The sequence below is a fragment of the Prionailurus bengalensis genome, chromosome X, assembly GCF_016509475.1.
Source record: "Prionailurus bengalensis isolate Pbe53 chromosome X, Fcat_Pben_1.1_paternal_pri, whole genome shotgun sequence".
Taxonomy (NCBI): Eukaryota; Metazoa; Chordata; class Mammalia; order Carnivora; family Felidae; genus Prionailurus; species Prionailurus bengalensis.
The window spans coordinates 97,196,034-97,219,240 of record NC_057361.1 but is presented as its reverse complement, the minus strand read 5'-3'; the positions used below and the strand labels follow the sequence as shown (position 1 = coordinate 97,219,240).

Here is a 23,207-nt window from a genome sequence, read left to right as displayed (position 1 = left end):
TTTCTACGTGGTCACCTTCCAAATACTCTTACTGATTGGTAGAACAGAACAGAACACACGATTTGGCTTACTCTATGGTCCGATCTGAGCAATGCAAATCATGTGGATATCCCAGATTAGTCCGAGGAGACACTGTCAGGATCGAAGAGAAGCTTACACGGCGCCTGCTCACACAAACTGTGGTTAATGCTATCAGTCTCTAGTTGTACCTACCACAGGATTAACCAAAACTTGCAAGGAAGAGGTAGGTCAGTTCTTAGGGAATATCAGGAAAATATGGAGAGAGAGGTCAGATATGCGACATCATAGTCAATTCATCGAGTGGGGTGGTGGCGCTAAAGGACTTTAACGGTCAGCCAGTAGTTAAACTGTCCTATAAAATTATTTAGAAACACTGATGTTTAGAAAAAAACAATACACTCCTTGCTGGGTATTTCACTTCTCTTCCATACTATGACTGGCTTAATTTTTATTTACTTTTTTCTCCCTCCTCCTATTTAAACACCTTCTGCAGTGAAGATTTTGCAAATGGATTCTAGAGTGGGAGTCTTAGACCAGCAGATGGAACATTGGGCAAGTTAACATCTCTGGGCCTCAGTTCTTCATCTGTACAAAGAGGGTACTGAGCAAGGTGATGTGTAAGAATTCTAAAAGTTCTAAAATTCTTCTCTTTCTACATTGGGAACCAGGGAATTCCATGTTGCAAGATTTGGCCAAGAATGACACTTTTTGTGGCCTTGGCCAAGTCCCCACATTGTGCTTTGTTTATGACATCTCTGAAATATGCCCTTCACAGGTATTTTTAAGTGATTTGTTAATGTTCCTAAAATGCTTTGACGAGCGTTTGCGTATGTTGTGTTTCTATCTTGTCTCTTTTGCGCGGTGGGGTCCATAGTAGAAACCGAATGTTCCATAAATGAAATCGCTGTTTCCTATGAAGTCAATGAGGGTTTTTGACATTTCCCGGCCTAAATAGTAAAGTAGTGGGACACTGAGCCTGCATAAAATCATATTTAAAACCCACACTTAATCGTTTGCTCCCTTTCACTCTGTAGGTAATTACACTCGATAGTTGGCTACTGGGGTCGCTGTCAGGATAGTAAAATCTGATTAATTTGGACTCTACTAATTTGCAATTGGGGTGATTTTACCTGGCTGAAGTTTATTTCTAAACAATGTACGAAGAATGATGTTAACCAAATTAATAGCATAAAGCGTATTTCATGGACTATATTTATGCTTAAAGAAATTCTTTTTAAAGCCTTTGGCATATGAGTTGCTTGCTCATGAGAGATAATTACAAATGACTCCTAGCAATTTATTAAAGCAGAAAAACTGAACAGAAATAAATGGTCACCATCAGATGTAAGCTTTTAGGGTTTGGGGTCTTTATAAGCACCGAGGGTGGTGTGGAGGGAGCAGTCTTATTTTCTTTTCACTTTGAGCAAATATTACAATTGTCAGAGGTCCACAAGAACAGGTTCTAAACTTTAAGAGAAATCTAGGTTGGAAATGGACATAGATGATTTGTTGGTGCTGGTTGATTTCTGTGGGACCTGAGGTTAGACAAAGATTATGTTGCTTTTTTTGAATAAGTTGATTGTTCACAGAAAGCTAATAACTGCAGAACCTTTGCAATAAAGTCATCTTCACCTGTTTGGAGACTTGGAAAACTATACATTCACCCTATTTCCCCCTCATAAATGTTGAGTGCACTTTACAGACCGCTCGAAACGCTTCACTAACCGTGTTTTTATATAGGTTTGGCGGGGGGCGGGGGGTCTTTGTTCTCAGAAGTTCTATTTGCAGTTACTGTTTTGTAAGATTTTCATAAGCTGGAAAGTGGTTGAGCTTCCTTTCTAAAACGTCCCCTCCTTGCTACCTATAGCTAGTTTGTGTGGCTGTTTTATGTTTTATATTTGTAAATGTTTGAGAATGCTTCACCTTTTTGGAATGGAACATTCCAAACTTGCTTGATGGGTGTGTGTGTGTGTGTGTGTGTGTGTGTGTGTGTGTATTTTATTCTTGGGGTTTCCAACAACTTGCTGCTCCTGATTGTTGTACCCGGAAACTTTTTGTCCCATAACTCTTCAGAGTTACTACACAAAGCCTTCTAATGTAAAATATTGACTATGGTTTATTTGCATTAGTGGTGCTTTTTGTTTTTAACCTTTTACATGTACTTTGCTCATTAAGGTATTGATAAATACTCCTTTCTCTGATTCCTCTGAAGATTTCTATGAGACAGTTTTGTGTGTGGGTACTAAAAAGAGAAATATAATTTAACTTTTTCAGTTGCTTGCCTGGGTGTTTGGGGGTGTTTGTGTGGGATAGATTGGATTAAAAATTATTTGTGAGTTAGTGATGGCTGACATCTCCTTACTATTTGATAGCGTTTGTGCATTACTGGTCAGGATTTCACAAGAAGCTTTCTCTCCATATATGTATGTTTGCTTGTGGTGTGTGTATATACCGAATGTACATGTATGGTTGGCTTTCATAGGAAAATACTTTGGGCCTGAATATTGATGTGGATCTTAAAGGACGGTTAGTTGTGATTACCTTAGCTCATTGCACACTGTATTTCTGGTACATTAAATTCTGTATTTTGGAAGTTTGCAAAGTAGTTGCTTCCTCTGGTCACATTCATCTGTGCCTTTTTTGAATACAGATAAGAAAGCCTCTTAAGGGACCACGTCTCAATCTTTTCAATTAAAACTAGGAATAATTTGGAAAGAGTATCTGAAAGCCAGCTACTTAAGTTAGAAGCAGAAGTTTATTGTTTGCATACAAACTTGAAAAGAAATATGAGCTCTTTGTCACTGCAGTGATTTTTTTGGTGGCTTCCGCGTCAAGGGCAGTCTGCTTTTCCTAAGCTTGCATTGGCAAAAGCAGATAATTCTGGTTATATAGGTAGATGTTGAGTGATGGCGACTTGCCTACATCAGGGGTGAAATTGTAAAATTCTTCAGCCTGTAAATAAAGAGTTCAGCATAATACCCGTCTGTCCTATGTTCACGTCTCTGAATCGTGTAGAAAATTTGTGAGTTGGGTGCTTGAAAGAGAAACTTAAAACAACCCCCCCCCCCCGCCGCCCCCGTCACTTTCAGGGCACTTACGAGGATGCTATTTTCTGGCAGTGTTTTAAAGCAATATAGATGAAACGTCTACTTGCCACTGCTTTCGCGAAATACCTCCAGTTGCCTTTGACAGCAGCTTGAATTTTTCAGTCTCCTTGTCAGTCACTAACCCCTAGAGGTTACCGGACCCGCCGCTGAGCTTTGGAACGTCCCTGCTGGACACCTGCTTGGCCGGCAGCATTGGTCTCTCCTCTAGGCAATTTGTGAGCTCTTTGGGGGTGGGGGGGAGGCGAGAGGGGGGGGTGAGCGCGAGGGGACGTAGGGGAGAGAAGAAGGGGAGGGCAGCCTTGAATTAGATTGTTGATAGCGTCCCTCCGAGGACTGCTATTAAGAGCACACTACTCTGTGCTCTGCTGCAGAAGACAGAGTGGTATTCCTGTTACCACAGCATGTTGTCACTGTATGCGATTTTGCTCATCCCGGCTTGGAAATAAGAATAGGGAAAGGAGAGCAACTTGAATCAGAAGCCGCTAGAAGAGCGGGCAGAGTTCCGCAGCAGTTTATATTTGTTCTTACATTTTGCCTTCTTCTAACTGGAAAACAGAGAGACTGGCAGTTTTTAAACGGGCTTTTCCCATAATGGCATTCTTGTATTGTGTGGCCAGAGCTCGCACAGGAGGAAAGCAGGCTGCCGAATTTAGTCACTGATCTCTATTAGCTGTGGCCTAAGGCTATGCTGAGGTTTATATCCCATTTGTATTGTTGCAGCTCAAAAGAAGAATGTTCAGAGGATGACAAGTGTATTCTGAGTAGGTATGTTGTTTCATTTTCCTGTGAAACCCTTCTGTTTTTTTTTTTCCTGCTACTATTGGTCAGAAATCAGGTTAATAGGTGCAGAATATAGTACAGGGCTGCAGTATCCCTGTGAAGGTAGAACAATGGTGTTGCAAGCTTAAAAAAAAAAAAAAGAGAGAGAGAGAGAGAGAGACAGAAAGAAAAAGAAAGAAAACCCCAGCCGCTTTTATTAAATAAAGCTGCATTGTGTGGTATGCACGGTGCAGTCTTAAAAAATATATATATATATATATACTGCAGTCAGCGCTTTCCTAACGAGGTGGCACTATTGTTGAGTTAGAACGATAGAATCATCATCTTGCTTTAGGGGACAGGAGGATTTAAAGGAGGTTCCTTGCAGCCCTATTTTACAGATTGGAAGCGTCGGTTTCAGGGCACTGGCAGGATCGTTGGCTTGTTCTCGGCGGCCGCCGCTGCCGTGTCGGGGCTGCGTGGAATGGAAGTCCTAGTTGGTACTGTGTCATGGAAACGCTGTTTACTGTTATTGTAGTACCGTAGTGACAACATGCCATTGAAATGGAAAACGGGCTCTCCTGCTATCTGGAAATTCCCAGTTCCTGTGCTTAAAACATCCAGGTCAACTCCACTTTCTCCGGCATACATGTAAGTGAGAGAAAAGAGGATATTAAAGTGGGCTTTCATTCGTGGATCAACCTTGTGGCAAAAATAAAAGGGGGGGGGGGGTAAAAATCCCAAGCAGCGACATCCCAAAACCCACAAGATCAAAAACCTCAAGCTTGCTTATCATTAAATATATTGGCATGCCCACGTCTTACCTTCGGTTTGTTGTCCTAGGAGTTTGTTTATTTTCATTTAACGTGCTTAATGGTGATCGAATTACTGATGTAAAAAAGTCTAAAGGTATACCTAAGGAATTGCATAAGGATAAACTTTGATCTTTTACACTGGTTGGATTTTTTGCTGAATTTTTGTATATCTGAAGCACTTAGATGACTTCTTTTGTGGTTGATGTTGGTGTGGTGTTAAATAGGGAAATGTGTTCTCTAATTTTTTTTTTTTTTTGATGAATCTGAAACATTCGGAGTTAACGCATTGATCAGAAAATGGGTCTTTTAATCCGGACTTTTATTCTTGCGTTGTGTATGAATATTAATAAGTTTGGTGTTTATATCTTTCCCGGTTGTGTAATTCAAGTTCAGAAGTGTAAGTTCAAATTTGTGCAAGTTACGGTTCTATGAATAGCTACATATCTACATGGAGTTGCAAAGTATGTTCTACAAATGCCTATTTTAGAAATTTATTTTAAGTAAATATATACTAAAACATATTGGGAAGTCTTGCTAGAATTTTTCAAAATCGTATTTTTTTTAATTTGCAAACTGTTGCCTTAGAAACAAAATCCAGGAGATGTAATAAAATGTCCTTTTGAAATATTGTCTGTGAAGCTTTTTTTCCTTTCGGTGGAGGAAGGAATAAGGGAAAGGTAGACCCTTTTTTTTTTTTTTAATATTCGTACGAAAAGGGCTTATGAGTGAAAGGCTGTTTCAACTGTATTTCCTTGAAAATATCTTTCAGTAGGAAAGATGTGGAAAATTCTTCCTGCTTTAGGCTAATTGTGTGTTTAGAAAGCCGGTGAGGTGCCATTCTGTTACTTAGGGTTTTTTCTGCCAGGTTCGGATGCACAGTGGTATCTTCTCTGGTTCTTTGAAAGGATTTCAGTCCAAACGCATCTTTCCCTAGAAAGCGCTGAAAAATGAGCACATTTCAGAGTGAAGTCCCGTCATCGTGTCGTTTTCAGATAATTTTTTATGTCCTTCCTTAGAGATGCTTCAGGTGACTTTCTCTGTCTGTTAATTTTACTCTTCCTGTAAAGTTAAAACTTTATATTTGTAAGAAAAAAAGGGGCGGGGGGGGGGGGAGATTGGTTCTACTTGTTTCTCAAAAGCTGAATGTGTCAAAAGCACCAATTAGTGGAGGTGCCGAGTTAATGGAGCTCCTTCAAATAATTTGAGGGAATGAGATGTGCCTGTTGACTTTATGAATCTTGGCTGGTGAGAAATGAGCAAGGATTTACCAAAAGCAACTTAATTGTGAAAACAAAACAAAGCATACACGCCCCAAAACTTAAAATCAGTAGGGTACAATAAATCATGGCTAATAATGAGCCTTATCTTCCTACTATATTTTACTATACAGAAGATCCAAATTGCAGCTGGTTTTCCAATTTTTAGAGACGGTTAAAAATTTGTTTTATATTGTATTAATTCATACTAGCCACAGGCTCGGATACAGCCTAGTAAAACATCTTGAATGAATCCCTTTCTTCCTTTTAAGCAGTCGCCTCTTTGACCTGATGATATGAATGAATTGATATAGATGGCAGAAGCTAGAAAATTCCACAGAGCTTTGTATGTTGATGTTGATTCTTGGTAGTGGCACAGAGGTAGAATGGACAAATATACTTGAAGGGCTGGCGTTGGGTTACACTGTTTTGGCATTGTGACAGTCTATATTATTAAATTGGCCTGAACTTATTTTTCTTTATAAATAAATTAACACAGGCTTTAAAATATTATGTAAATGTACACAGGGAAAACGTTAAATATAGGAAAAGACTAGCGTGGGGAGGTTAAGTTGGGCTTGTAAATACATTGCTTAGTTTTTGACTGTTTTAGGTTGGAGTTCATTGTCTTGCTTGGCCAGGAATAAAAATATCATGGGTAACATGTTGTAACTATTCCACAACACTTCACACACAAGGATACTTAAGTTGAGCATAATGTTCGCTCTCAAAAATTATAAAGACTAAGTTAAAACACTGAGTCGAGAAACATTATATTTGCTCTCACAGTTGCTGAGCCGGCAGACACAGGTTAAATGGTTATTGGTGTCTTTGAGTCTAAAGCCTTTGCCCTATGATGGAACAGTTTAATTCCGACTTTCTGGTCAATTGCGATATTTTATAATTTGTCTACAAGCTCACGTATAAACATTTAAAATATTATCTTGGATATAGAGTTCTGGACAGTGACGAGAAACATCCTTTTATACGTTTGCTTGGGTAGTATTGGTTTGTAGTGTTTTCGCATTATTTACTGTGATTTGTCAGATACACGTGACGTGGTTTTTGTGGAAGATGTGGGTAGTTTTTCCTAGACTGAGAATTCAAGAAAAATATTTTCGGTTGTAGTCAAAATGTGCTGTAGTAATTGAGCAAGCATGGAAAAACTGTCAAGGCTCCTTGTGGGCTCGTTCTCAACCTGGTATAGGTGCCCCTCAGCTAGAGCTCCTGTGTTGGTGCCGTAGGTAGGGCGGTGCTGGCACGCTGGTGAAAGGTACAAGAGACAACACTTCAGTTACTGCAAACACTGCGCACAAAGGCAGTTCTTCCCTTGTGGATTTCAAACCCAAGTGGGTCTTCTTTCTCCGTCTTGAAAGCCTGACTGAGAGTTGCAAGCTCTCCATATTTTTCAGGTTGATTGATGATAAGGACAATGTTTATGACGACATTAAAGAAAATGGTTTCTTCCATAGCATAAAGCGCTCTCCGCACTCTATTATCGTATGCTTCGGGAATAGTGGAGTCGTACCTTGAAGACAAAAGATTTAGGGGAAAAAAAATCCTTTGGCCTTCAGGTAGCTTGGTTACCAAATACTTCGTCTTTAACTGGGTAGATCTGGTCTTCCTTCAGCTTCCATTTTGCACCCTTGCAGGGTGGTGTGCCATCCACGTGGAATGGGATTCTCTGAAGGGACCGTCTTGATGGAAATCTGAGTGACGTGTTTGTGTTACCCTCTGTTCAACAGTAGGTTGAAGTTCAGCCTTAGCCTGAGGGAGGATCTCCTGGTCAGGGTAAACTGAATTAGTAAAGACTGCGCTCCTGACAGGTGTGCACCATATAAATTAACCTGTCCTTTTGCCTAAATTAATAAAGCTGAAAGGGCAGTCACATCTAAGTGGCTTTCTGGTATTTTGGTATTCATTGTTTTAAAACAGCAAATGGTTCCTTCAGGCTAATGTTCTAGGGTTAACGTATTGTTAGTTTCTAAGGGCACACTGAGATAGAACGGATTACCATTAGCAATCCTTTCATGTTTTTTTTCACAAGCAGTAACTTTGGATAATAACCGTGTGGCAAAAAGAGGAAGACAATGGGTAGGAATTAACCAGTGCAATGTAACAGTGAATTCTAGCAAGGCAGACGCTGTGAGATGTTTTCCTTCGAATTTCACCTTTCTCAGGCTAAAAGGCAGTGAGCATAGAAGGAGTTTAGTAAATTAGACTTGTCCCCCTTTAGCTAATGCACTTGCATTCGATTAGCTTCCTGTTTACAATTACTTTGTTTAATATGTAAAATGGAGTTTGTAGTAAATATCAATAGCACAGTATTTTACAGCAACTGCTTTCTATCATTTCATCATTAAAATTCAGTATCTGGATTTCCTGAGAAAAGATGGTGCATCCTAGATAAGTATCCCTTGCTTATGGGTGATTCAAAAAAGAGATCAAATAAAACTAGGCATTTTCTAAATTTGACATCTTTTCTGTTCCCTAAGATTGTCTCCCCCCCCCCCCAATTTAGGGAATAAAACAAAACCTTGTGGTTTTAGAAATCGTATTTTATTTAGCAAAATACTTCTTAAATTGATAATCTCAAATTAGAAAAGAATGTATTTAGCCACTTTCACCATTAGCGTCTACATAAACTTTTATTTCTGTCTGCTTAATTTGTTTTTACTAAATGCTCACTCTAACAAAATTACGTGGAGAAAAAAACGTAAATGTAAGCTCCTTTAAGACTTACTAATGGAAAACCATAGAGATAAATGTGACCTTAGAGGTCCTTTAGAGAATCCAAACCCCCTTTAAAGCAGGAATCCTTTCTGCGACACCTCTGAAAGATGGTAATACACATTCTCCTTAATCACTGTCTGTGACAGAGAGCTCACTACCTCACTCCTTGCATTGAGTCTTGTTTTCCGGACCTTTCACTCTGCTGGCTGTCCTCACCCAGATAGTTTTCTTGTGTTAATCGTTATACAAGATAATACATCTGAAAGCGGTGCTCCCTGGGTGGTCCAACTAGAAGACACTTTGCCCCTTTTATATAGATGCTCTGCTTGTCCTAGAGCCTGGGATTATATCATTTTTTAATCATAGGATTCACACCGTTCCATAGTGAATTCAGCGTTTACAAACTTCCTTCCCAGATTTTTTAGTCTGAGGAAGCCTGGCATGTGCAAGTGAACGTAAAACTTTGTTTTAAAGCCAATTGTGTGTGTGTTTTGAAAGATCTCTTGAAGTCCTTTTTACATAACTGAAGAATACAGCACAAAGAAACTTGCAAGACAGAAAGCTAGTATTTCTGATGTTTTCAGAACTTTCCAAGAATTGTACCTGTCAAGAATTAATCTAGATTCATTTCTTTTAATATACTTTAATGTTCCTTCCAAGTACCCCTGGAAACACTCGCCGCAGAAGGAAGAGGCAGAAATGCAAATCTCACATCCTCATGGGAAGCCTGGAGTTACTAAGAATTCTAAGGATTCCAGACATTCTGCTTGAAAGTTAGAATATTTAGAGGAGAACCTAAGTAGGGCCCAGTGAGGGGGAGGGGAAAGAAAGATGTAAGAGAGAGGCAAGAATTTGTGTGAATGACTTGAACTTGTGGTTTAAAGAGTCCAGAATTGCAAGCACTGTGCATGATGGTATTTTAAATCGAAATGGCAACCACTGTGTATTGCTTTATTTCCTCAAGACTGTCAGAAAGAGGCAGGGTCCGTGGAAGATTCTTGGGGAATTGGTATATAAAGAAGTTGCTGAGTAATCCCTTTATGAAAGCGCTCAGTGCTTTCTCACTCACCTTGTATATTGACGTTATAATCTTCAGAATTACTCGCTTTGTGTTCTGTGCCAGGCACAACTCTCCTGGGTATTAGGGCTCTAGTCCTTGCAGTCATTTAAAATGACTATTCTTGGGGCACCTGGGTGGCTCAGTCGGTTGAGCGCCTGACTTCAGCTCGGGTCACGATCTCACAGTTCATGAGTTCGAGCCCCGCATCGGGCTCTGTGCTGGCAACTCAGAGCCTGGAGCCTGCCTCCGATTCTGTGTCTTCCTCTCTCTCTGCTCCTTCTCCACTCATACTGTCTGTCTCTCTCTCAATTTATTTTACTCGCATGAAAATTCTGAGCCAAGATAATCAGGTTAATTTTTTTTTAAGGTTTATTTATTTTTGAGACAGAGCGAGAGACGAAGTGCAAGCCGGGGAGAGGCAGACAGAAGGAGACACAGAATCCGAAGCAGGCTCCAGGCTCTGAACTGTCAGCACAGAGCCTGACGCGAGGCTCGAACTGATGAACCGTGAGATCATGACCTGAGCCAAGGTCGGACGCTTAACCGACTGAGCCACTCAGGCGCCCCTCAGGTTAATTTTTATTTACTGTATTTTCAGTATTGATAATGGATTTAATGGGAATGAAAACACTATAGATGAGAAAGGTGTCTGGGCCGAATGTGAAGATAGGAATTGAAAATAGATACCAGATTTGATTTTACTTTTAAGATTTTTTTAAGAATTTATTTATAAAATTTTTTAAAGTTTATTTACTTTTGAAGGAGACAGAGACAGAGCATGAGCAAGGGAGGGGCAGAGAGCGAGGGAGACACAGAATCTGAAGCAGGCTCCAGGCTCTGAGCTCTCGGCACAGGGCCCGACATGGGGCTCGAACTCACGAACTATGAGATCATGACCTGAGTTGAAGTCAGACACTTAACTGACTGAGCCACTCAGCTGCCCCTAAAGATCTTATTTTTAAGTAATGTTTACATCCTGCATGAGGCTCAAACTTACTACCCCGAGATCAAGAATCCCATGCTCTACTGTCTGAGCCAGCCAGGTGCCTTGAAAATACATAACAGATTTTATTTTATTTGTTAAATTTTTTTGAAGTTTATTTACTTTTGAGAGAGAAAGAGAGAAATAGAGAGGGAGCACACACAAGTGGGAAGGGGCAGAGAGAGAGGGAGACAGAAGATCTGAAGCAGGCTTCACGAACCATGAGATCTGACCTGAGCTGAAGTTGGATGCTAAACCGACTGAGCCACCCAGGCACCCCAATACCAGATTTTAAAGTGAATATTACATAGGATGGAAAATGATCCAATTTATATTTAAACTTGACAGTAACCTTTTTTTAAAAAAAAAAAGTTTAAGGTTTTATTATTTTTTTTTTTAATTTAAAAAAAAAATTTTTTTTTTCAACGTTTATTTATTTTTGGGACAGAGAGAGACAGAGCATGAACGGGGGAGGGGCAGAGAGAGAGGGAGACACAGGATCGGAAACAGGCTCCAGGCTCTGAGCCATCAGCCCAGAGCCCGACGCGGGGCTCGAACTCCCAGACCGCGAGATCGTGACCTGGCTGAAGTCGGACGCTTAACCGACTGCGCCACCCAGGCGCCCCAAGGTTTTATTTTATTTTTTGAGAGACAGAGAGAAACAGAGCACAAGCAGGGGAGGGGCAGAGAGAGAGGGAGACACAGAATCCAAAGCAGGCTCTGAGCTGTCAGCACAGAGCCCGATGCGGGGCTTGAATCCATGAATGCGAGATCGTGACCTGAGCCGAAGTCAGACGCTCAAGCAACTGAACCACGCAGGCTCCCCGATGGTCACGTTTTTAAACAAGAGGAACGGAATGCCATCCTATAAGTTGGACAGGACGTAGGTGCTTTATATAGCACACAAGGGTACATATTTTACCCTTCAAGCAGCAAGAATTTGACCCTGGTCCGTAGGATGTAATCTTAGTGAAAAATAAAATTATACTCTGTTTTCAATGATAGTGAAATATTTTCTCTGGTGTTACATCCTATGACGAGGGCGTATGTTGTTTTTGCCCCATGTTGCCACATTTATGGTATGGTAAGATAAGAGCATCTCCAGCTGTGTGGAGATAGGGAGATGATTCAGTAGAGAAAAGCAATTAACTTAGCCTTCCCTAAGAAAAATATAAATAAAAACACCTTTCAGAGCTCCGGGAACTTAAAACTTGAATCTAGCCTGTCAAACCAGTATTATAAATTTCATATGAAATGCATTTGTTTGCAGTGTTGAAAAACTGTCAAGCACCTTGCAGACTGCCTCCCAAACGCGCTCTCAGGGTAAATCTCTGTTTTACACCAAAGGGCACAGTGGTTCCGAGAGGTTAATTACCTTGCTCGCTGTTTACGCTTCAAGGAAGACGTACAGTGAGAATTCAAACTCAGGTCTGCTTGATTCCAAAGCTCTTAACTTCGCTAATGCCTTTTTTGTCTTTATAGACATTTGCTAGTTTCATGCCAGCTCTTAATTAGATGATATCTCCCTAGGATTAGAAGAACAAAGAAGTATGATAAATGAGGGAAGCTTTTCTGAAGGGAGCGGTGGTGTAAGGAGAAGTCAGCTTTACTGGGCCGTGCGGTCAAGTGGTGATGTTGTAGGAAAATATTGGGGCGGTTATCTTTCCTCTCTGATAATATCAGGATTAATTTCACGGTTCCCTGTTTCTCTAGAAGCGCTATTCTACCTTTGTTGGCTACCCACGCTCTCCCACCACGGACAGCGCTCTGTCGTGCTCTTTGTAGTACTTTCCCAGGATACTCCTGAGTCAGTACGTTTGGTCCTGTCTTGTGGACAGGATAGTCCCATTGCTTAATTGTGTGCAAGCACTCAAAAAACCCTCTGTATTCGTTTTCTTGCTGCCAGAATGAATTCCTGCAAACGAACGGCGTAAGACATTACAAATTTATTAGAGTTTTTTTTATTTTTGAGCACAGAACTCTGATATGGGTCTCACTGGGCTAACGTGAAGGCATCCGCAGGGCTGTGATCGCATCTGAGGCTCTCGGGAAGAATCCGTTAACTGCTCATTGCGGTCACTGGCAGAACTCCGTTCTCCTCAGTGGTAGGACCAACGAGGTTCCCGTCTGCTTGCTGGCTAGAAGCTGAGAGTTGAGGTCAGCTGCTAGAGGCGGCCTGCATTTCTTGCCTTGTGCTCCCTTCCAACATCTTCAACACTGACAACGAAGAGTCCTTTTCACATGAATCTTTTCCTTTTTTTTTTTTTTTTAACGTTTATTTATTTTGGGAGAGAGAGACCGAGTGCAAGTGGGGGAAGGGCAGAGAGAGAGAGAGAATCCCAATCAGGCTCCGCTCTGTCAGCGCAGAGCCCCATGCGGAGCTCAAACTCGCAAACCAGGAAATCGTGACCTGAGCCAGAGTCGGACACTTAAGGCACTGAGCCACCCGGGCGCCCCTTCTCATGAATTGTTTTCTGACCTGCTCTTCTGCCTTCCTCTTCCACTTCTGAGGGCTCGTGTGATTAGATTGGGCCCGCCTGGATAATACAGGAGGGGTTCTACAAATTTTACATTTTTATTACTAAGCCAAATTTATTAATCTCTGCGCCAGTGGTTTTGCTCGTGAAAATTATAATAATTCAACCATAACTAGGCAGGTCTCAAACTCTGCAACAGTGATTTCCTAGAAATCTTATTTACACGTAGAATTCTCCAGGGACAGCACTATAATCTGGGGTTGTGTTGAAAGCCTCATTATTATGCTCCAAGTCCTATAAAATAAGCACAAATGTATTGTATGCATCAATTTTACAAGTATGCACAAACACATAAAATGCAAGTGTGAGTTAAAACTAAGATGGCAATCATTTAAAAAGTTTATTGTTGATTTGACTTCTTAAAATGCAGACTATTTTTGAGATCATTTGCATGGTCCAAGTCTCCTTTTATTTATTTATTTATTTATTTATTTATTTATTTATTTTTAAAGGTTTTTTTTTTTTTAATGCTTATTTCTTTTTGAGAGAGAGAGAGAGAGAGAGAGAGAGAGAGAGAGAGACAGAGTGCGATCAGGGGAGGGCCAGAGAGAGAGGGAGACACAGAATCAGAAGCAGGCTCCAGGCTCTGAGCTGTCAGCACGGAGCCCGCCCAATGCGGGGCTTGAACCCACAAACCGTGAGATCATGATCTGAGCCGAAATTCAACGCTTAACCAACTGAGCCACACGGGCTCCCCTGAGGAAAACGTTTAAAAAGCCTCTGCAATCCTTTCCACTTTCTCCAACTATTTTCATTTTATTTGGAGAACTGTCCAGAATTAGATAAAGCATGAGGGCTATAAGAGAGTAATACTTAACAACTACAAGGTCTTCACATGTCTCGGGAAAGACATATAGACAGTATAAGTTGTAGAGAACCTTCAAAAAAAGAACCTTCAAAAGATATTACAAAGTTAGCTGGCACATGATTATGTGGCTGTTGCCATGCTGATGCCCTCAGTGCTTGTGCAGAGGAAAACACAGAAATTTGGATGTTACTTAGTTAACATCTATGGAGTAAGATAGGAACAATAAAATAACAAATGAGGGTGGTCTATGCCACTCAGCTATTGAGCATAAACTGGGTTCTCCAGCAAGTTGGTATGGCCTGAGAAGTGACATTTCTAAACTTGGGAGGTGAGTGTGGGAATGTTCTGAGCTCAGAACCAGTTATTTAACTCTGGACATTGTCTGCCTTCCATTATGGAAGGTACAGGGGCTTGATTGAGTTTTTGATTTAAAAGGGTTGGAAAGCCGCACCTGGGTGGCTCAGTCTGTTGAGCGTCTGACTCTTGATTTCAGCTCAGGTCATGATCCCACAGTCATGGGATGGAGCCCCATGTCAGGCTCCATGCTGAGCATAGAGCCTGCCTAAGATTCTTTCTCTTTCTCTCCCTTTGTCCCTCTCCCCCCTCCCCCAGCCTTTCTCTAAAATAAAAAATTTAAAAAAAATTAAGAGGGTTGGATCCTGTATTTTACAGCACTAACATTTCGAGCAGGAAACCTCATGAGAATGATCCCACCCATCAGTGGGATAAGACCATGCTGTCTTGAAAAGAGCATACTTATAAGGGTGCCTGGCTGGCTCAGTTTGTAGAGCACACGACTCTTAATCTCTGGGTGGTGAGTTCAAGCACTCCTTTGGGTGTAGAGCTTACTTTTTTTAAAAAAAGAAGAATATAATTATCATATTCAGGGGCAGTTCTTTGAATCCAAAAGCTGGAAGGAACCTTACAAATTATTTTTTGTCATACCTTTATACCTTGAAAGAGAATGCAATATTTATGTTGGATCACTTTTCCTTAATGCATGTTTGTATTTGATGATTTCAACCCATTCTTTTTTCTTAATGCTTATTTGTTTTTGAGAGAGCAAGAGAGAGAGAGAGAGAAAACACAAGTGGTGGAGGGGCAGAGAGAGAGAGGGGGACAGAGGATCTGAAGCAGGCTCTGTGCTGACAACAGAAAGTTTGATGTGGGGCTTGAACCCACAAACCTGAGCCACCCAGGTGCCCTGATGGTTCAACCCATTCTTAATTTATATTTCCCTTTTATTATTTTATCCCATTCCATCAACTATATTACAAATTAATGTTTAAGACTAGTTTACTACGGGGGAGCCTGGGTAGCTCAGTTGGTTAAGCGTCCGACTTTGGCTCAGGTCCTGATCTCATGGCTTGTGGGTTCGAGCCCCGTGTCGGGCTCTGTGCTGACAGCTTGGAGCCTAGAGCCTGCTTCAGAGTCTGTGTCTCCCTCTGTCTCTGCCCCTCCCCTGCTTGTGCTTTGTCTCTCTCTTTCTCTCAAAAATAAATAAAAATCAATAAAAAAATTTTTAAAAGACTGGTTTACTATAGAAGCCTCAACTACATTTGTCTTTATGGATGGGATTACACTGGAGGTTTTGTCTGCAGTTAGCTCACTTAATTCCTTATTAACTCATTTAGTTTGATCTAGCTTTACTTCGGATGGTCCCACAGAATAATTGAACCAGAATTTTGAAAAGCGTATGGATGTTCTAGGTTGTGAATAGGTTATACAATCCATTAGCATCACCAAACTGAAGCAATTTTCATTCATTATGAGCATTTTCTTTCAAAGGTTTCGTGCATATAATCATTTCTGAATGATTCACAACTAAACAAAAGTTCATGGAATTGGAACCAACATTTTGATCTTAAGTAGACCAGAGACCTGGATCATCAGAATATTTTTCATAGATATATTGCTGCACTATATAGACAGATGCAATAAGAGACTGCCTTTTTTTTTTTTTTTCAAATGATTTGACGACCTGGAACAGTCTTTTAAAATAAAATAATAGAGGGGTGCCTGGGTGGCTCAGTCGATTAAGCGTCTGACTTCGGATCAGGTTGTGATCTCGCGGTCTGTGGATTCGAGCCTTGCATCAGGCTCTGTGCTGACAGCTCAGAGCTGAGAGCCTGCTTCAGTTTCTGTCTCCCTCTCTCTCTGTCCCTCCCCCACTTGCCCACGTGCACGCGCTCTCAAAAATAAATAAAACATTTAAAAAGTTTAATTAAAATAAAATAAAATAATAGTAAGGAAAGTTTATGTTATTTATCTTGTTTATCTGGTCCTTACGTGCTACATATGAACTGATACACTTCTGTACTAGGGAGTGAAGTTTGCAATTAGTTTTGTTACTGTGGTTTGTATGAATTATGCGGCATGGTATCTCTTTATAGATAATGGTGACAATTTATTATTATTTTTTATGTCTTTTAGCCATTTGGAAAGTAATTCTTTCTTTTACTATGATTTCTTTGCAAGCAAGTATCTGGCCTGCTCTCTGTTTACTTATCTCCTAGTGCAGTGTCTGGCATATAGAAGGTGTTCAGTAAATGTTGAGTGGATAAATGAATTTATGGAAAGTAGTTTTTAGGTTGGTTGCCTTGTGCAGATCATTTCACTTAAGAGTGTGAATTTCTTCATCTGATATATGCGCTAATCTAATACATCACAGTCTCGTTAGAGAGTAAGTTATGCCTATCTTTCCTATGGAAAAAAACTAATCCAAATTAGTTTGGATTCTGATTCTGTTTCTGGCTTGCTGATAAATACCATGATGCTGACACAGACTGAAAGTTATTTTAGTAGAAGCAATTTACCAATGACCAGAATACTTTAGTCATGGTTCATCAAAGAGTAATTTGATAAAGAAAATAAGATTATAATCTGTTCCAAGACGGCAACTACTCTGAAAGTTAGGAGTTATTTGACTTATTTGCAAGTATCCTTTACCGTAATGGGAAAAACTATTTTAGAGAAATTTATGTTCTGAAGCTAGTATGTTTGCACTGAAATGATAATGTGTTTTGTGTGTGTAATTGGAAAAAAGGAATGACAGAGTAAGAGAAAATGAAGTCTGACTAGGGTTTAGGAGACGTGAATTTAAAATTAGTACTAAAAATCATCCACGTTTGCTTATGATCTTGTTTGATACTTGAAAGGTCTTCAACCTAATTGCAGAGGTTTAGCAAATATTAGATTTAAATTAAGTAAAATTTTCCTTCTATTAAAAATATTCTAGGTATGTCTCCTGAGGCAAGGGAAACACAAGCAAAAATAAACTGTTGGGATTACATCAAAATAAAAAGCTTCTGCAGTGTGAAGGAAACAACAAAACTAAAAGACAACGAAGTGAATGGGATAAGACATTTGCAAATGACATATCTGATAAAGGGTTAGTATTCAAAATATATAAACAACTTACACAAGTCAACAATGAAAAAACACAGTCCAATTAAAAAATGAGCAGAAGACATGAACAGACATTTCTCCAAAGAAGACATCCAGATGGCCGACAAACACATGAAAAGATGCTCAACATCACTCATCATCAGGCAAATGCAAATCAAAACCACAGTGAGATATCACCTCACACCTGTCAGAATGGCTAAACTTAGAAACGCAAGAAACAACAAGTGTTGGTGAGGATGTGGAGAAAAAGGAATCCTCGTGCACTATTGCTAGGAATGCAAACTAGCGCGGCCACTGTGGAGAACAGTATGGAGGTTCTTCTAAAAATGAACAATAGAACCACCTTATGATCCAGTAATCGCTTCAGTGGGTATCTACCCCAAAAAATGAAAACACCAAATCAAAGGGATATGTGCACCCCTATGTTTATTGCAGCATTATTTACAATAGCCAAATTATGGAAGCAGCCCGAGTGTCCATCAAGTAGATGAATGGATAAACAAGATGTGGTATACACACACACACACACACACACACAGACACAGGAATATTACTCAACCATAAAAAAGAATGAAATCTTGCTAGTTACAGCAACATCAATGGGTCTAGAGAGTATAATGCTAAACAATATAAATCAGAGAAAGACAAATGCCATATGATTTCACTCATGTGGAATTTAAGAAACAAAACAAATGAAGGGGAAAAAAGAGAGAGAGAGAAACCAAGAAACAGACTCTTCACTGTAGAGAACAAACAGATGGTTACCAGAGGGGAGGTGGGGGTGGGGGGAGATGAAAGGGATTAAGAGTACACTTATCTTGATGAACACTGAATTGCTATAATGTACAGCTGAAACTAATATAACCCTGTATGGTAACTATACCGGAATGAACATTTTAAAAAATAGGGGCGCCTGGGTGGCGCAGTCGGTTAAGCGTCCGACTTCAGCCAGGTCACGATCTCGCGGTCTGGGAGTTCGAGCCCCGCGTCGGGCTCTGGGCTGATGGCTCAGAGCCTGGAGCCTGTTTCCGATTCTGTGTCTCCCTCTCTCTCTGCCCCTCCCCCGTTCATGCTCTGTCTCTCTCTGTCCCAAAAATAAATAAACGTTGAAAAAAAATTTTTTTTTAAAAAAAATAAACCAAAGAGTTTAAACTACATGGTTTCTACACATTACTTGGTTAACAATAGCAAAAGGGCATAGCCGTTACTGTGTCCGCAGACAACACGCTCTAAAACAAAACGGTTGATAGTTTGTGAATAGATTTGGATTTTTCATGTATTTTCTATGTGTTGGATACATAGTTATTTTGAATTATTTTCTGGAATGTGCAATAGGTTAAGGAGAGCTGATCCAAGAAGCTTGGAACCCGAGTGTGGGATTTGGTTTTTGTTCAGGAAGCGGTGAGGAGTCATTGAAGACTTTTGAGCAAGGAAGTGACTTTCAGAGTTCTAAATACAGTCACCGTATGTGAAGTAGCTGTGCTGTAACAAATACGTAATTTACATGAATCACCAAATCCAAGTAAGAAGTAACAGATACCGGAAGTGTGGTGTACGGGCAGTGACCGTGGAGACAAGTGGTAGTTTGTTGACTAGACGCGGGAGATTGGGAAGCCGCGGGAGTCAAAGATGACTGAAATATTTTGATGATAACGATTGCCTTCTAGAATCCAAAATGCCCCATCGGTGGCTCTCTTGAATGCATGACACTTAGATTGCTGAACTTTCTTCAGTCTGACCAGGCTTCCGGAAATGATCATCAGGAACTGTAGAGTATGGGGCACCTGGCCGGCTCAGTGGGTGGACTGTGCGACCCTTGATCTCGGGGTTGTGAGCTCGAGCCCCACGTAGGGGGGTGAGATTGCTTAAAACATAACACCTGTAATAAAATCAAATCTTTCAGAGGTGTGTAGTCAAAGTTGTTTCCATTGAGAGTACCTTTAAAGAACCCAGTTTTTTCCTTAAAGTGGGATCTGTGAAAAGATTAGTTTTGGGAGATTTAAAATGACGTACCTGGTGTAGATGGGGTGAGTGAGGGACGTAGCATTTAGAATAGCATTTTCCAACCACCTGAGCAGATTTTTAACACCTTGACTCTGTGCCATCCTCACCTCCCTGGTGACTCTCCCCCGTCTCCTTGTCACCTGCATCTGAGAGTCGGAAATTAGAAGGTGGGATGTGAAACACTGCTTTAAAAGAGCGTAGGAAGGAAAGGAGAGGAAAGCTTGTCGGTTCTTGCTTAATCTCCCTCTTTCCTGCCTCAAACACATCAAGGTAGTACCTCATTATTCCTTCACAGTTCATAGCTAGCTTCTACAAAACACGTACACACGGTCCGAAGATGCTCCAATGATCTTCTATTTAAAATTCCCATTTAAGGGCACCTGGGTGGCTCAGTCGATCGGGTGTCCAACCCTTAATATTGGCCCAGGTCATGATCTCACAGTTAGTGGGATTGAGCCCCGAGTCAGGCTCTGCTCTGACAGTGTGGAGCCTGCTTGGGATTCTCTCTGTCTCTCTCTTTCTGCCCCTCCCCTGCTCACGAGCTTGCTCTCTCTCAAAATAAATATTTTAAAAATAAATTAATTAAAGTTCCCACTTAAGTGGCTGGCAAATGTGAATGTTTGACACCCACTGTGTCATACTGTTTCAATGATATGGTGTGCGTCTACCCTTTGGCAATTCCATGCGAGAACACATACTCTGTTTAAGCCAGAAGCCGTAATTTTCCTAAAAAGAAACACCTTGTCCCCAAACTGGCAAAATGCCTAATGAATTTTATTTTGCGTCTACTCCCTCCAAAAAAACAAAACAAACAACAAAAAACAACCCAAAAACAAAAACCCAAAAACAGTCTGCCTGGTGGGAAATCATTACCAGTTTTATGAAGAATATTTAATACTTTTAGGTGCACCTGGGTGGCTCAGTCGGTTTAAGCGTCCGACTTCGGCTCAGGTCATGATCTCACGGTTCAAGCCCCGCATCGGACTCTGTGCTGACAGCTCGGAGCCTGGAGCCGACTTCACATTCTGCGTCTCCTCCTCTCTGCCCCTCCCCACTCACGCTCGCTTGCTCGCTCTCTGTCAAAAATAATCAAAAACAGGAAAAAAAAGAGTATTTAATATTTTAGGTAAAGAAATACAGTCATGGTACATAAACCCTTTCCCTAAAGGAGTCCTTCCTCCGTGCTACCGTGCTGTGGACAAAGACTCACACAAATATTTTGGGGGAGCATTTTTCGTTACTCACATCAGCATAGCTGCCTGTAGCTAGATCTTGGAATAGTGTCGTGATGTGGAACCAAACATCATCGTCATCTTGTTAAAAGTTTTCTAGGAGTGTAGCAAGATGGTGGATCTTGATGGTATTTGAGGAGACAAATCAAAAGCCATTTCTGAGGTTAAAAACTGCAGTTTTGGTGGTGGGGGGGGGGCGCCTGGGTGGCTCTGTCGGTTAAACGTCCAACTCTTTGTTTCGGCTCAGGTTATGAACTGATGGTTCTGTGAGTTCAAACCCCACGTCGGGCTCTGCTGGCAGCATAGAGCCTGCTTAGGATTCTCTGCCTCCTCTCACTCCGCCCCTCCCCCCACTCACGCTGTCTCTCTCTCTCTCTCTCTCTCTCTCTCTGTCTCTCAAAACAAATAAACTTTAAAAAAAAAAAAAACCTGCGGGGCGCCTGGGTGGCTCAGTCGGTTAAGCGTCCGACTTCAGCTCAGGTCACGATCTCACGGTCCATGAGTTCGAGCCCCGCATCGGGCTCCGGGCTGATGGCGCAGAGCCTGGAGCCTGCTTCTGATTCTGCATCTCCCTCTCTCTCTGCCCCTCCCCCATTCATGCTCTGTCTCTCTCTGTCTCAAAAATAAATAAACGTTAAAAAAAATTTTTTTTAATTAAAAAAAAACCTGCATTTTTACTTAGACTATGACACTTGAATGTGTCGATAGGTGGGTGGGCTGTAAATAAAGGGGCAATGGTTACGTAAGCGTGGTATAAGAGGGGATAACTTAAAGTCTTCTTCTAACACAATTTTATGGACAAAACCCACCTTAATAGTGACGCAGATGCGTACAAAATGGAAAGCATTTTAATCTGAAATGTTATGTAAATTTGACCCTTTGCTTCCATTGGCTCCTTATCTGAGATGAGCTTGAGAGAAGCAGCTAAGTGTGATTCCCAGATTTGTCGGGTTGAGAGTCTGTCCTGTGATGCGCCTATATTTTTTTGTGTTACCTTCCCCTCTCTGAAACATACTGGCTGCCATAGTAAAACATTGATTTGGTCACATCATATTAAAAAAAAATTTTTTTTGATGTTTGTTTATTTTTGAGAGGGAGAGAGAGTGAGACAGAGTGTGAGCAGGGGCAGGGGAGGGGCAGAGAGAGAGGGAGAAACACAGAACTCATAGTGGGCTCCAGGCTCCGTGCTGTCAGCACAGAGCTGGACGTGGGGCTGGAACTCACGAACTGTGAGATCATGACCTGAGCTGAAGTCGGACGCTTAACGGACTGAGCCACCCAGGCGCCCCAATTTGGTTACATCACATTAAACATGTTATATTGAAACGTGATCGATTCAGTAGTGAATTTTTTACCACATTCATTGACATAATTAGAGATGCCTGTAAGTCATTGCAAAATCGAGGTTGAGATTTGTTACATTTATTACACGCTTTGAAGACATAAAGGCAGTGGGACTCAGCCGCCACTAATACTTCTTAAAACATGGAATGCGGGGTGCCTGGGTGGCTCACGTCGGCTAGCCTTCCGACTTCGGCTCAGGTCATGAGCTCATGGTCCGTGAGTTCAAGCCCAGCGTCGGGCTCTGTGATGACAGCTCAGAGCCTGGAGCTGCTTCAGATTCTGTGCCTTGTGCTCTCTCTGCTCCTCCCATGCTCATGCTCTGTCTCTGTCTCAAAAATAAATATTTAAAAAAAAATTTTTTTTAAAACATGGAATGCAATTGGCTATTACTTTGTAAGTTTAAAAGTCTTATTACTCTTTGGTTTTTTTGTCATGTTTCATTTTAAAAGAGAAATAAACATTCCCTTAAGATCCGGTCATGAATTATTGACTTTACGAAGTTCAATATAACTAGGAAATTCAGGCAAGGATAGGATTTTTACCGCTTGATTAATGATTCTCCTCTTCCCAAAGAGACTTGTCTCAGTGATTTCTAATTGGTTTTGAGTTTGTGGAATCAGCCTTTATAATAAACTCAAAAATTGGATAACTTGGATGTTTGAATATTTAATAAACTGAAATTTTAGGCAGGCATAAGCCCAATTCTTTAATCACACGCTCTCCTGTTGAAATGCACCATAGCTCAACAGTCAAATTTCAAAGTTGGTGAGGTCCAGATAATAGAAGTAAAAACGACACCTTGGTTAGCCAATCTCCTGGGAGCCAAAGCAAGAAGTCCTTTAAAGAAAGTTGGCCGGGGTATCGGAGCTCCCATGCCAGTTTCTTCATTTGAGGATTGAAGAAGAACAAGGCTTGCTCCCTGCCTCAGGTACAGCTAGACTTCTCCGTGGCGGGGCTGGTGCTGGCTGTAGGGTGGCTCACCCTTCCAGAAGGCTTATGTGTGGCCAGAGGATTATAACTGCTATTTTCTCTGTGGCCTGGGAAGGGGGTTATTGACAATGATGGGAACGCATGCTGTTTTCCGTAACTCACACCTACACACTCCCATCTCCCTATACCACTGTCTCTTACCTCCTTATGG

At 41.1% G+C, this 23,207-nt stretch overlaps 1 protein-coding gene across 5 annotated transcripts in view; it reads left to right on the top strand.

Moving 5' to 3' along the window:
* KLHL13 (kelch like family member 13) overlaps positions 1–23,207 on the top strand; it is a 206,596-nt gene that overhangs the window by 130,958 nt on the left and 52,431 nt on the right. Inside the window, exon 1 of one of the 5 annotated variants that reach the window (XM_043571141.1) lies at positions 3,457–3,893. The exons of 3 other annotated variants lie outside the window; for them this stretch is intronic. In XM_043571141.1, the coding sequence (XP_043427076.1) occupies positions 3,814–3,893 (80 nt within the window). In that variant the 5' untranslated portion in view covers positions 3,457–3,813. Of the gene's footprint in view, positions 1–3,456; positions 3,894–4,304; positions 4,539–23,207 lie in introns of those variants that run through there. One more of the 5 variants, XM_043571140.1, reaches the window with a different exon arrangement.